This window comes from Idiotropiscis lumnitzeri, chromosome 11 (genome assembly GCF_059441095.1).
Source record: "Idiotropiscis lumnitzeri isolate Australia: NSW breed Sydney's pygmy pipehorse chromosome 11, RoL_Ilum_1.0, whole genome shotgun sequence".
Lineage (NCBI taxonomy): Eukaryota > Metazoa > Chordata > Actinopteri > Syngnathiformes > Syngnathidae > Idiotropiscis > Idiotropiscis lumnitzeri.
In genome coordinates this window covers 8217435-8232506 of record NC_142401.1, presented here as the reverse complement: position 1 = coordinate 8232506, position 15072 = coordinate 8217435, and the positions used below count along the sequence as shown (strand labels likewise).

At 40.6% G+C, this 15072-nt stretch overlaps 1 protein-coding gene across 2 annotated transcripts; it reads right to left on the bottom strand.

The window, feature by feature from the left end:
- Positions 1-136: 136 nt before the first annotated feature.
- Positions 137-14380, bottom strand: spryd3 (SPRY domain containing 3). 2 transcript variants are annotated; one of them, XM_088309276.1, is made up of 11 exons: positions 14263-14380; positions 13119-13265; positions 12888-12963; positions 7273-7397; positions 6541-6673; positions 6286-6471; positions 4668-4817; positions 2714-2771; positions 2165-2284; positions 1946-2076; positions 137-1859 (listed from the first exon to the last, which is right to left on the bottom strand). In XM_088309276.1, the coding sequence occupies exons 2-11, from the start codon at positions 13244-13246 to the stop codon at positions 1725-1727; spliced, it is 1242 nt and encodes a 413-aa protein (XP_088165402.1). In that variant the 5' UTR covers positions 13247-13265; positions 14263-14380; the 3' UTR covers positions 137-1724. The 2 variants fall into 2 exon arrangements, with proteins under 2 accessions (XP_088165402.1, XP_088165403.1); XM_088309277.1 differs by lacking the exon at positions 14263-14380 and adding an exon at positions 14121-14259.
- Positions 14381-15072: the final 692 nt, after the last annotated feature.

Genomic DNA, 15072 nt, shown 5'->3' with positions numbered 1-15072 from the left:
ATAAAACTGTCCACAATAAGTTGCCTCCAAGACAAACCGGTACTTTAACTTTTGTAAAATTTGAAGAGTAACAGCTGTCAGTGCCTGCAGGCACATTAAATGCACTGGTTAAAAAAAAACAAAAAAACACATGAACTGTAACATAGAACTTTTAATATGTACATGTACCTAAAATGCAGCAGCAAATATCAAAACTACAAGAATATTTCAAATGTTAATAAAATGTATATCGTACATAACTCTTTGGCTTGTATCAGATTGCTTTACAAAAAAGCCAAAGCTTTATATAAAACCTGGCTTGGTTGATTGTTTTGAAATAATCACGAGCTGAGGGTGAAAATGCACAAGCGCACCATTTGGCTGTTTTTTTTTTTTTTAAAATATTGCTAATTGTAAACACATCACTGACATAAACATAGTACATGCTGATGTGAGGACAGCATGGACGCATTCGCGCAGGCACTTTGTTTTGTTTTTTTTATAAACAAAGTTAATCTTGTAATCCTATGACAACTTTTCACGCATTCAACCATTTTACGGTATACACTGTTGAAGCTATTTAGGGTCGCACAGCCAAACAGGAGCCTATCCCACATTCACACCTAGGCTCAATTTAGTGTTCAGTGAACTGAGCATACATGTTTGTGGCATGTGGGAGGAGAACAAATAACCTTTCTGTGCCCGTCTGGAGGAATAGAATTTGATTCCAGGAACTAAATTGCAGAAAAGAAGCGCGGGTGAAAGTGGGAAATCTTAGTGTCAGGAAAAAAAAAAAATCATTTCTTTAGAACACATTAATTCTTCCCCCCCAAAAAAAGAAGATGCAAGTCAAATAAAACGCAACACGATGCAAAGGACATCAATGACTTGAATAAATAAAAAGATAATCAGTTTAGATATTTAAATATACTTGAGAACAATAAATCATAGTTATGGCTTCATCGTCAAGAACATTTAAACAATTTCTGTTTTTGGTCATTCATTATCCTTCCATCAAAAATTACGTCTTCCCTTTTAGTATTACATCTCGTAATTTGATAAAAAGCTTGCAAAATTGACACACCAAGAAAATGAAAAAATTGTAGAGAAAAGCTATTTTTTGCCATAGATGAGCCTTAAAGGCCATCACGACATGTTTCCCAACCACTGTGCTGTGTGCCACATTAATGCAAGAAAATCAGGTTCCCCAAAAAAAAAAAAAAATGTTGACCCATTTATGCCAGCAACATTACAACAGAAAATAAGTTTTGTGTTCAATTTAATAGACCCAGATTTCACACCAAATAAATTTGAAAAAATGAGATCCTCATTATTTTTTTTCATTTTTGTTGCTGCAGTAAGCTGTGAGAATTCAAAAATGTCAAAAAATATGCGTGAGGATGGATGGATGGGTTCAATATAAGGTTGGGAAACACTGTAGGGATTGTCCCATCTTCAGGCCAGCTGCAGTACAAGACTCTCACCACCGAGTGTCTGTAATGCACCATTCATGGGACATAAGGCCCCAGACGAAATTGATTGCTGCGAATATTGAGTCTGCTCTGCTTCTTTCCGAGAACATCAACGCCACAATGTGTGCTTCAATAAGAACTTCAAGTAATAAACGCATTTGGATCATTTGACTCTTACAGCATGAGAAGGCCACAGTTCCATCCTGATGTGACTTCTGCGAGCGACGCGCAGCAGCCCGTTGATGATGGGGGAATGGAATCCCGTGGCGGCGTTCAACCACTGAGGGGGTGCAGGTCCACTTTAACCTTCTCGCCGGTGCTCATCATGCCGATAGTGGGGTAGAAGCCCCCTACTGGTAAGGACACCTCCCTGCGCCCCACCACCTTGCCATTGCGGGTGAAGAACACCTGCCCCAAAAGGAGGAGCGGAAGAACAGTGAGCAACGTTGCACTGAAGGAGATCTCGACTTTGTGCGATTTTGGCAGCGTCTCACCGTGACCTTGGTTCCCTCCAAGTCTTCCCCCTCGTCGTCGTCGTCGTCATCATCATCATTGCTCACGTATAAATCGTTCCGAACCTCGCAGGGCTGCGGAAACATTTCCAGGTCCCAGTCGTCCGCATCATCTAAACAAAGATGTCAAGTGAAAAACGAAAAAATTAAGACGATGGATATGATGGCGTAGACGTCGGACAGCGTTGTAAGGCGACTCGCCTCCGCCCTCGTGGATGAAGTCACGGGGAAACATGATGCCGCAGCCCATGAGGTCTCCTTCGAAGCAACGCGGTCCGAAGGCGTCGCCGACGCCGCAGCCCTGGAACAACTTCCCGTCGTCTACAAAAGCATTTGAAGCATCATTTAAGGTTAATAAAAGTTTTTCATAATCCACTTGTGTGATTTTCTTCGTACTTTTACTACTGGGACAATTCTATTGCGCACGTGCGATAAATGAAAGATCTAAATTCAAGAGTTCATCAGTACAGTTATCTTGGACGCTTTAATGGCATGTCAAGTAGATTCCACCAATGCTGCGATGAGACAACTGCCATATTCCTCATTTTATCTGAAATTGGCACAGCATTGTTCTTTTGACGGCATTACTATTGTATCCAGCTCTTAGTCGCATATCTAACATCTTCACATAAGAAAAGCGGTTGGGTGACCTGGCATATAAACGACAGCATTCAAAAAATAAGTCTGAAATGTTGCCATCGAAGAGACGGACGGCGTCAGACGATCATGTAGTTGATCATCAACACTCACCAGCATGATAAGCTATGGACCCTCTGCTCCAACCTGGATGTCTGTTTTTAGGATAATCCTGCGGGACAAAATAAGTTCCGTTAAGTATGCGTGAAAATGTATTTTTCCTCATTGGCCCGTGTCCATATTGGGCCTGATTTACTTGAGGCTTTCAACGGTGTGGAAGCTGATCTGGGACGATCAGTCATGATCTTTAAAATACGGGATACGAGCGATCACATCAACGAGCAAAATCATCACCAGGGAGACGACAAGATGGCCGACAATTCCCTGATAAAGCGGCATTCTCTTATAGATACAACCAGTCTGGTTCTACAAATATACTTGAAGCCAACACAAGAGGAGGATAAAAAAAAAAAAACAGATACAGGAGATGTTTTGCTGATGTCGTGCTTTACATGAAAGATTTCAACTATTAAAGCTCAACAGCTGTTGGCAACGGTGCGCAAAATCTTATCGGGGTTTGCCAACCTTTATTGCGCCAAAGCACTCATTTTAACATTATAAAAAGCTCATGGCACGCCACCAAACAAGTATAAAGACTAAAACAATGTTGATCTTGTATCAATTTACTCACAAAATGAAATCTGGGCCTTCGTTGAACACAAAGCTGACAGTAATTTTTTAAACGGGTACTTATTTTTATGAAGTCCTGAATTAGGTGGCTTGGAGTCTGGCGTGAAGCGTGTGCTCGGGCAAGCTTCATCCTTCAACTCTTCATATTGTGCTGCAGGGTGAGGTCGTCTTAAAAGTCTCATGAAGTTTCCCTTATGACGGCTTTGACCTTGCACGAGAAAGACAGCAGAGGCTTCTCGTTTGGCGTGAACACTTGCGCTCTCTCTAGCATTAGCCTTCAACTGACCAAGTTGTACATTTAACAGGGTGAGGTTGCTTAAAGGGTTCTATAAACAAATGCTTTTGACATCATCAGCCTTGACTTTCCTTCACGCTGACATGCGTTAAGGAATGCCACGAGCTTGACCGACCCGATTGGCGCACGACGAGATACGTGAGCGGCTCATTGGTCCTTTCTTGTCCTCGTGTTGGACATTCCAAGTAAAAAGCTGTAAATGGATTATGCGCAGCGCGAACAAACCCAAATCAGATCAAAAGTGAGAGGCAGGTCCTCCGGAGCAAAGATTGATTCGTTTTCCTCCAGAGAGAACATGGAAATAAAAGCCTTGTGGAAGGACTGAGCAAAGAACAAACTGTTAGCCTGACAGAAAGAAAGATACCTTTGTTTTGATGATTGAAGCAAAAGGAACGACCGACTGATGGATTAAAAAAAAAATAATAATGTTTTCCCAAAACCACAGACGTGCAGGAAAAACAATTCCAAGGAAAACGATCAGGGAAATGACAGCTCTGTTCTCCGATGTCGCGACACGCCCGCACACATCAACGCCAGAGGACTCAGAAGGAGATTAGAAAGGGTGCAAAGAGCAAGAAAGATCCGCCGCCTCCCAGGCTGCGAGCGGCGTCGCGCACAGCTGGCACAAAGCGACGTGTGCGTCAGTTAGCCGCCGCCGCCGCAAAGAGAAAACAATGAGCACATGGCAGAACATCTCCAGATCTGAGGCCCACTTCTTCTCAAATGTGTTATTTCAATGACACAATGGCTCGATAATGTGTAAACATTCACCGGGTCTTCTTTCCGTTTCCAGAATGTGAATCATTTGCTATCGAACAACACCTAAGTTTCTCCAACGTGACCGCACTTTCCTCTTTAATGAGGCAGATTAGCATCTAAGTGGAACAACCTGCCTTGGACGGAAACGCAGATGTGAGGGCACAATGAGACAATATTTATTCGGTTGTTCGCTTTTCCTCCCTCATCCATCATCACGTCGACTGGAAACAGTGAAAACATGTCGAAGGGAGGGCTCCGGAGGAGTGAGCGCCTAACGCTGATTGTCAAACACTGTGAAGGTGAAACGCGCGGGGCGTCTCGTACCTTGCGCGCCAGGCCCAGGGCGATGTAACACTTCTCCCCGGCGTCTGTGATCTCCAGCTCGTAGTAGTGAAAACGTGTGTTGAGCGGCCGAAGGGCCTGAGCCAAGCCCACGTCAACGATGCTTTTCCCTTTGCCCGTGTACTCCAGCAGCTGAGGAAAGAACATGGTCATGTTAGCGTTTCAAACATGCATTCCATTATAATGTTCCAAAACAGGTTAGGACACCAAAGTCAGTGTCATCATGCTTCAAATTAAAAACATCTACGTGCGACCAAATGAATAAAATGGGTGATCATAAATTAACTGAGTCAATTAATTCCAAACAAGGATAAAAAATAAATAAATAAATAAATAAAAAATTCAAACTAATTTTACTACCAGCCAAGTAAAAAAAAGATGGATCTTTGACGTCGTTAGCCGTCAATGGTATTAAATGAGTTAAGCCAGCACATCTCCGAAGCATAATTAATATATTTTATTTAAAATGTGGTTCCTGATTTGTGAAAACGTAATTTACACTATTCAACAATTTTTTTACAAAATTATTTTGAATCAGAGATGCAATTACATTTTCCTAGATTAATTTTTACACTGATTACGAATCTAACCTCATTCTTCTATAGCGCATCAGGACAATATAATATGTCATATAGTAATATAATTTAATGAATTAAATGTCAGGTTCAGCAACAGGTGGATTTTTTTTCTGCGATGTCATAGCTATGGATTACTTCACATGGCAAAATCTGTTTTGTGCAAGATTTTAGAGGTCAAACTTAAAAAAAAACACAAAATGAAAATATCTCAAAAGCCTGAAAAAAAAATTAATCAGACTCAAAAATACATCTAAGGACACATAAGACAAAAAAAATAAGGACAAGGGATGGCATAAATACAAAACAAATTAAAATGATATTTTTTGTTTATGATCAATGTCAACATATTTAGATGTCACTTTAAAAAACTACAATCGACAAACACCAAGCACAGCTACCGTAATATATGTAAACAAGCAGCACTTTGCAAGTTCAAGCCTGGCAGAAGTTGAAGCTATCTGAAGGAGGGAGCCCGTTTGTTATGTTATTATTTTTGTTCCGAACAGGTCTCCTGAGGACTGCACGAAGGAATTCCGCTCGCATGCGCATGTGGTGACGTCCAAAAGATTGACGTTAATAAAATGATTGGGGACTCATTTACAGAAATCAGGAATGAAGAAAAGGTGTTGCAGACGTTGAGGTTATTTTGCTGGTGCCTGAGGGTTATTCAGCTGCGATTCCCTCTTGCCTCCTATAATTGAGCTCAGATTTAGTGCACTTCAGCATCTGAGTCAGACACCAACACTGCAGTCTGGATGTCTCCAAAAAAAAAAGGGAGGGGATCGTAAAAAGGGAGGGAGGTCAACGACCTCTTCGGAATAATTATTTGATTCTATCATTAAGAATTGGTGAACACTTCTGTGTTTGGCATTTCTGACAGTAATGATTCAACAGTGTCGACCCCAAACTGTTTAGAGGATTGTTGCCTTGCTAAAAAAAAAAAAAACTAAACAAACTGTTGATGTTTTTTTTTTTCAAAGTGCCACCCACTGGACCGCTCTATTGATACGTTTGGTACTTGCAGTGCCAGACACCCGGATGTCATGTAGGCGACCCCAGTCATCTTCATGGCTGTCTACTATCATCAACCCATCATCCTCCTCCATCCTCCATTCAGCGTGCAGGTCCAGCAGCACTTCCTCCCCCAGCGAATGCATTCCTACAGCAGGGTAGAGAGCTTCAGCGGCCGGCACGTCCAAGCTGCCAACCTGGGCACATATTTACACATCGTTCAAATTTCACAAAACACAATCAAGTCACGTTCAAAGAGTACTTACTTCTTTACCATTCTTGGTAAAAAACACAGTCAACTGTCCATCATCGGAGTCCAGGGATATTCCACAGCCGATTCGGTCCCCTCTGCAGCATTTTGGACCAAACTGTTGTCCTACAGTGTTGCCGTTGTACAGCCTGCAGAAATTTGAGACTTCATATTAGGGGTCGATGTTAGCGCGCGATTCATATATTTTAGGTTGTAAGTGTTGAGGGAGACAAAAGTTATTTTATCCATTTGTTTTAAAATAATAATCCAATTCAGTTGAGCGCTACTCCAAACATCTTTCGGTGATCATAGTAGTCGTTTCAAAATTATGAAAAAAAAACACGACCGAGGGCAGAACAAATATAGAGACGAAGCTAGAGATAGTCTGACGCAATGTGAATTTATATTACTGCTGATTTTTTTTTTTTTTTAAGGCCTTAATGTTGCTGTTTATTACTCTGGGACTAGCGAGGAGATTGTGCTGTTGATTTCTCTCCGTTCCCACCACTGTGCGACTTTTAAAGGGGAAGTGTGACAGGCAAGTTTTGAATTTGCATTAATTCACAGCGCATACGAAACCACAGGAGCATGAAAATGTTGTGTCGTGTACATTTATAGCCCGCTTACATTCCCTAAATGCAATACAGATAGGTTAAATGAATGTGCTCAGTGAGCTGCAGGTATTTTATAAGCTCCTTAACATGACCGCAAGTGTATACCTTGGAAAAAAAAAAAAAATCACACGTACTTGCCATCATCTGCATGGAAAGCCACAGAATTTGGGAGCCAGCCCGGTTGATGGTCCAGCTTGTAGAGCTGAGGCACTAAACCAACAGCAATCATCCCCCTCACCCCCGTATCGACGATTGTTACCTAGGAGAAGCCACAGGAACAGATCACGAAGAATATGACCTTAAAAGATGCCACGTTCTAAATTTGCAATTGGTTCAGAGGAGATTCAACAAAACGCAGACACGAGCAATTTCATGAGTCATTCTGTACGTTCCGTGACGGCGCCATCATAACGATGCATTTGTGAGGCAGACGACAGATATTGTTTATGTACGTTTCTGGGAACTGTGAGAATGCTTGGGAACAACGGAGAAAGCCAATCGAGAGCACAGCCCTTAATGTTACACTCACCACGAAACTGGATTCATACATGAACAGAATAAGCATGAGTAAAAAACTGAAATTTCTCTATATCGTGTCAATGGCGTCATAATGAAACTGTATAAATGCAGTAAGTTTTTGTTCAATTAATACAATTTTTTTCCCATTCGATTTGTGTGATTTTTGGCATGTCGCACACTACACTCTATTAACAAAAGTGTGTGTAAGTGGTTAAATGATCCAAAAAATATTTTAATATGATTTTACTGTCCACAACAAGAGATTTGATAACATTTGATTTTTTACGATGAACAACCATAGCGGCCTTAAAGAAATTTCATCTTTCTACAAAGGAGGCGAAAACAGTGGCCAGTTGAGTAATAAATATTCATGCTTATGTATCATAACTTTCATATTACGTGTCCAGTTGGACATTGTCTCGCTTCACATGTCCACTACGTCAACGTGAAATATCAGTTGATATGAAAACCTTTCAGAAATGTGAAATAGATTTGTTGAACAGTACAGTCAGCTTGCTTAGTGAATCATGTTGATTGTGTGCTCAGGAAATGTTAACATTTGCCAGCAGACTCACATATTTTCCTTTTTGCATGTGCATTGTCAGCTTGTAGTTCATTTATTAAAATTTAAAAAAAATAAATAAATAAATAAAATAAATATGGATATATATATATATATATATATATATATTAGAAAGCATTATTTAACATGCCCTCATACAATACTTTTTTTTTTTTAGATTTGTCTTTTTTTTTTTTTTTAATTCAGTTTGTGGCACGTCCACATACTGACTCAGAGTGACGCTAGGAAGCGGTCTGTTCCGTTGTTATCACAACTGAATACCGAGTGTGTGACGTGATTCCCGGGAAGCCCTACATGGAAGCGCACAAGCTGGATCACCGCTGGCAGACGAAGGGCAAGCAGAAGGGGAAACTTCAACTTCTTTCCCATGACCTCAACAGAACCCTCAAAGATCCCTCGTGATTGAGAAGGGAATAAATCGCTGTTTTTTTTTTTTCTCAACGCTGTCAGATGGCCCATAAATACTGACATCAACTCTATGCGGAGGTCGCGTCGCTGATTAGGCCCCCCCAACCCCAACTGACGCAGATGGCCTCTCCCCTCCCTTCTCCACTGTGCCTCCCACATTGTGAGTCATAAGAAAGAAGCACATGCAAGCAGAAAGGTTCAAAGGTGTGGTTACTGTATCACTACAAGGTAGACCGGGGCCTCGTGGGTGTGCAGCAAGTTTGAACACGGTTGCTTCTGCCACTGCAACTTAGCATCTAGAGTCTCATAAATCATAAATGGTGAAGTTGAATCCTCAAAAGAGAGTCAACAGGAGCAGAATGTTTTTTTATTTATTGATTTTTTTTAATGCCCCATCCTAGTTATGACAAAGGGAAAAAGTCACCCAACAACCAACTGGAGATAAAACTTAGTGTGCCATAGGACAAAGTCTGGTTGCTCAATACAATGCAAGCACTACAAATTATTAGGCAACACTGAAATACACAAATTCACTTTACCAAGCACTAGCGCAGCTTCTCAAATCGTGGGGCGGGCCAACTTGGGGGGGGGCATGGTGCGATGTTGAGCGGGGCGCGTGTGACCCTGGCGAACATGCCTTTTTTCCACCGTATTACAATAAAGTGTAATTGCACATCCACTCCAGTAGTTGGCAGTGGCGCTCTCATTGCCTATTGTGCAATGCGAGTATTAACGGTACGGTGTAGGTTTGTTTTGCAACAAAAATGCTATTATTTATAGTTGCGGCGGAGAGTGAAGGGTGGTTGGGGGCGCAAATTGTTTTTTTCTTGCTAAGAGGGGGCGTAATTGAAAATAATTGAGAAGCACTGCACGAGCATAGAAATGTCCCCATTTTTCCCTGGTTCCTTTCCAGTATCTGTGTCAGGTGTCTTCAAACGGTGAGTCGTTTAACTTTTAGTTGTATTCGTATAACAAGTTCCTATGTGTGATGGTAAAATGTTACTCAACAACAGCCTTTAAAATGGCGACAGTTTGGCTCAGTGACACAAATGCGCCTTTCAGTACAAGCGCAACAAAACACGGAAACAAGTGACAAATTAGTGTGCAGCAATGAGCTACCATACTCCGCGTAGGCAGAAGCACGTACTCCTCCACAAGCTGAATTTGTCACAGACAACACGGCCAAAAAATCTCATCTGGATCCAGTCAGATTCCTTCATGCTTCAAATTATTAAAGCCAAATTGACGCAATGAGGAGCTTCTCACTTGATAAACAGCCACGTCAGAAGACATATTATGTGGTCATAAAAAACAGGAAAAAAAAGTTGGTAAGCTTCAGCGGGATCACGTCATCGGCCTGTAATAAGCAAGTAAAATAATTAAGGAGACTCCTAAAACAATTGCAACTTGGATCCGCACAACATATTATTCAATTCTTCAGTCAAAAGGGCAGTCAGTTGGAAAAGTCAGAACCCAGTGTACCGGCACATGGGATGGAACAATTGATTCACGGATTGTTGGGAATTCAGGTTCGGTGGAATTGATAGTTGATTAGTCGTGTCGTGTGGAATTTGAGGCAATAACATGTCCTACTTGGCTCGAGCTAATTCAGTCTCAACTTAGATAGCTGCCTAAACAGGACCATCACTTGACCCCAATCCTCTTCATGACATGACAACTCCAGCAGGCAGAATTATTCAACTCACTACGAGACAAATAATAATTAAAAATAACAAACGTTGCTCACTGTGGGAAAGAGACAATAAAATGTTTTGGAGGAAAAGGTACTTGGAAGATGACTTGATGAATGTTCGGATCAACAAAACATATGATGTAGTCGGCCCTCGCACACGGACTCGTAAATTCTTCGAGGCCAACAACTGAGATTCCGACATGGCAAATAAGGCTGAGGTAAGTTGATATAATGAAACAGAATGTTCTTTGTTTAATGAAGAAATATTGTCCTGTTCTGATCCAACTGCTGCGATAGCAACATGCACGTTCATGCTCAAAGGGGGTTCAAGGGTCAGAACGAACACGTCCACATGAGCAGGTGAACGTGAAATTAATTTACGGCAGAGATTTTGAATTTGCAAGATGGATTTGCATGATTACACCTGTATCTGACCTTGAAATTGGTCAGGAAATTCAAAATTCAACAAATTCTTCATTGAATTTTGAAAAAAAAAAAAAAAAAGAAAATCCATCTGATCTGACGATGGACCCATCTATGTAACTTATTTCTTACTGTAAAGTCAACCACTGCAATTGGTGGTGCACGGCCCACAAACGGCCCAAATTTGCATAGAATTGACACAGAATGAAATGGAAAAAAATAAAAAATAAACCCTAAAATTTCTGCCCAAAAAACACTGATAAAAATTCGACATACGGAAAATGTGGGAGCGGGACAAAAAAAGAAATCCAAACCTTTTTTTTTTTTTTTTTTAATATTGGGAAATGAAGAACATAATCAGACTATAAAGTACCATATATGCAGAGAAATGTTGGACTATGAATGATGGCAGCACATCCCTGGAGTGCGCGAGATTGTGTTTGAGCCAATCAAGAACATCATTAATTGATCTGTAAATTATTACACACGATGAATAGTTGAAGGTTTTAAAGGCAACAGTTGCTTATTTCTATTTTCATTTTTTTCTAATGGGAAAGATTGCTTCCAAATCCAAAGAAATAGGAGGTCAACCGTATCCTTGAAGGGACTGCATGCGACCTTGGATGATGTATTCTGATGTATCCAGAAGCTTCCAAGTTTAATTTTATGAAACTGCCTTGATTTCTCAATTATTCTGACTCATGCAAGTGGAGACACACAAACCATAACAAAGGTCTGTTATGTGTCCCCTCGACATAAAACTGTGCTTTAAATCTACACAATTTGCAGATGATTTCCATGAAATATTACGCTCTATGCAGTAGACTAGGAAGGGGGGGGGTGGGGGAACTGACGCACCCATTCACGGAAAAGTAAAATACAATCCCGGACAGGTCATTGTTAACAAAAGCGCATCATTCGATGAGCTATCTCATTTGTAGGTGTCGAGGGGAAAATGTGACGGCTTTGTGGAACACCATAAAAGGCATCCATGTGGTGTTACGTTACATCTCCCACTGCGGGCTATTCCAGTTATATCCTCAACTTCCCCGACTGCTTCACTGACAGCAATTCCTTGACCCAGACTCCAAATCAAGGCGGTATTGTCAACTTCCAACGCAGATGGATGGAGCCTGCGGGCCAGCAGCCATACAAACAGTAAGCTCTTTTTTTGCTGAACACACCCCAGAGACGTTAATTACGGGCCTAACACCCCGCCGCAATTGCAGACAATGTTTTTGTCGTTTGTCAGAAGAACACTATAAACACACCCAATTACATACCTACAGAGGGGAGGTTATCACGATCCCATAATTATGACTTTATATTATTGTACAATACCTGCCACCGAGAGCTTGGCAAGCGTCAGAAAATGTAAAAGTGGTAATAGAATTTGACAGAATATCTGGTCAAGAATGCACTTAAGACACACACACACACACACATATATAATGGATTGACAATTCCTACATTGCCAATGTTACTGACATGCATGAGCTCACAAATCAAAATAAGGGACAAGGATGCTTAGCATTTTTTTTTTTAACAAATACACACTGGAAATACTTGGGTTTTTCTGCATATTGGTTAACATATTTATACTTCTAAAGCCAAGCCACATCTTCTTCCATAGAATTTAGAAATATTTAAATGTAAATTGAACAAATTTGCCTCATAAGGATTTATGATACATAGAGTAGGCTATATGACGCTTTATTTATTTCCATGACTCCCTTTGTGGATTATAACAACAACATTTTATCCATAGCATTTTTCTATATACATGTTATTTATTATTATTAATAATCTAATTGCTGTACAATCCATAATAAAGGAGTGTTTACTTTCGGCTGCATTACTACATGGCGTTCAATCGTTTTGTGAAGGCACATGGCACATCTGGACATCCTTGTAAAAGCACTCAAATGGCTATTTTTTTCTTGGGGATACCACTTTTCTAGTCTCGTCACTGATGGTTTTGAGAAGTCAGACATTTTGTTTTTCTGGTGAAACCTTATTCATGTGAGGGAACAGAAGTGCGGGAGCAACGTGTATGGAAGTTTATTTTTTTGTTCTGTATTTGCAACTGAATTCGATTTACTTTACCTTAGTTTAACGCTTACCTCAAAATAGCGACTTCTCTTTGACAATGGCCTCGCCGCCACGAAACAGCCAACTTCATCTGAGTTCCCATGGTACCTGCACAGAGAATACAAAAACAAACAAGACACTATTACTAAACACTTTGATGTGTGAAATATTACAAAAGCATGATGGGACAAGCAACAACTTGGTTTCGTTTATTTTGAAAGTGAAAGTAATCAGTGCAGATAATACACTCTCTTTGGTGTTACCTGAGCACATCACCATCCCTCAGCATTCTTTTCAGACGATCTCGGTAACGCACTGGTCGTACTTCACGGATTTCTCGTATTCGCCTTCTCCAGTTCAAAAAGCGATAATGGAGGTTGATGTCGTCCATTTGTGAGAACCATCACAATCTGAAGCCCAAAAAAAAAAAATTGTGTCAAACAAATATTGAAGTTCAAGACATACAACATCGGAACTTCCCTTTCAATTGAATCCATCCTCTTTCAATACCACTTATTTTCTTAATTGTTGTGGGAAGATGGGTCCTATCCCTGCGGTACTCCCTGGACTGATTATCAGTTCATCACATGGCACATGTAGAGGTTCACAACATTGTTGCTGGGTGGAAACTGAACCCACACTGACTTGCAAGAACAAGTGAGCAAACTACACCATCAGTGAACCAAGCCTCTACTAAACGTCACATGTCAGAATATACATTCACAAAAAAAAAAAACATACACAGCACGCTGTTCATTTTATAAAAAGTAGCGCTTCCTGAAACCAATACAGTGACAATACAAAACTATATGGGTGGTGAAATAATTAGAGATGGATATGATGACACATAATAGCTTTGACAACTCAGTTAGAAAACAAGACAAGACTTAAGAAACCATTCAAACGAGTTTGGAAAGCAGATCAAAAAGAGGTAAGTACAGAAGAACAACATGTAAGGGCTATCATAGTACACAAACACAATTGGCTTGGTTTTAAAGACAACATCAGAAAAGTGGACTCGGTTGAACCTTTTTGGAGTACTGTAGATTAGTTATGTAATCAGAAAGTAATGGGATGAAAAGTTTTCTATTAGACACAAACATGTGTAGCAATCGAATATTTACCATCCCGGATTGAACGCAATCAATTGTTGCTGTACGTCTCACACGTATGGAGACATCATAACCGAATAACCAATTATCCAAAGGGATAATTGTGCACTTTCGACACTTCCGTTTACATATTTACGGGGTTGTCAAACGCACCGCAAGATTCACCAAAACGACACGGTTGGCCGGCTAGCTGCTACTCTTTTGCGCTGAGTGGTTAAAAGCGCTGACAACTCATCGAAACGAAAGTTAGAAATCAAACTAATTATATACCCGCTTTCGCATTCTACTTTCTTACTCTTTGACAAGCCGTAACTCGATGTTCTTCAGACTTTCTTCCGATTATAGGCAGCTGAAGTCTTTCACTTCGTTTCCACTGTCCAACCGGTGCTGCCGGAAGTTCCGCCTCTGCAGCCAATCAGATCAACAGACTCATACAACGTGCGCGTGAGTATTTTACGTGCGTGTTCAAGCGCGTTCTTGCGCACACGACTGCGCTTGTTTAGTAAATGCGTTTGGAAGGAGAATATTTGCGAATAATAAAACGAATTGATTAATACATGTGTTTTATTCCATTCAGTGTGCTACTGAACTATACCGTATATCATTTTCCATCAAGTGTGCGTGCGCGTGTGTATTCGGTATGTAGTTGTGACTAGCTACCTCGTATCCAGTCTCACACCACTCCACAGATTAATATGATAACAATAATCTGAAGGTTCATCTCAAAGTGTCACAGAACTACCATAACATCTATTCAAAAAATCCATGTAATAATCTTTACTTTTCAACTGGTTGCAATTTTCCAGAAAAGCATTTTATATATATATATATATATATATATATATATATATATATATAAAACAAAAAACAACTGCAGCTCTAACAAAGTGCTGTGTATAAAACCAAACATTCATCCTTCCATCCATTATCCAAGATGTTTATCCTCACGAGGGTCGCGGGCGTGCTGGAGCCTATCCCAGCTGTTTTCTGGCAGTAGGTGGAGTACATCTTGAACCGGTTGCTTGCTAATCGCAGGGCACACAAAGACAAACAACCTTCCCACTCACAATCACACCTAGGAACAATTTAGCGAGTTCAATCAACC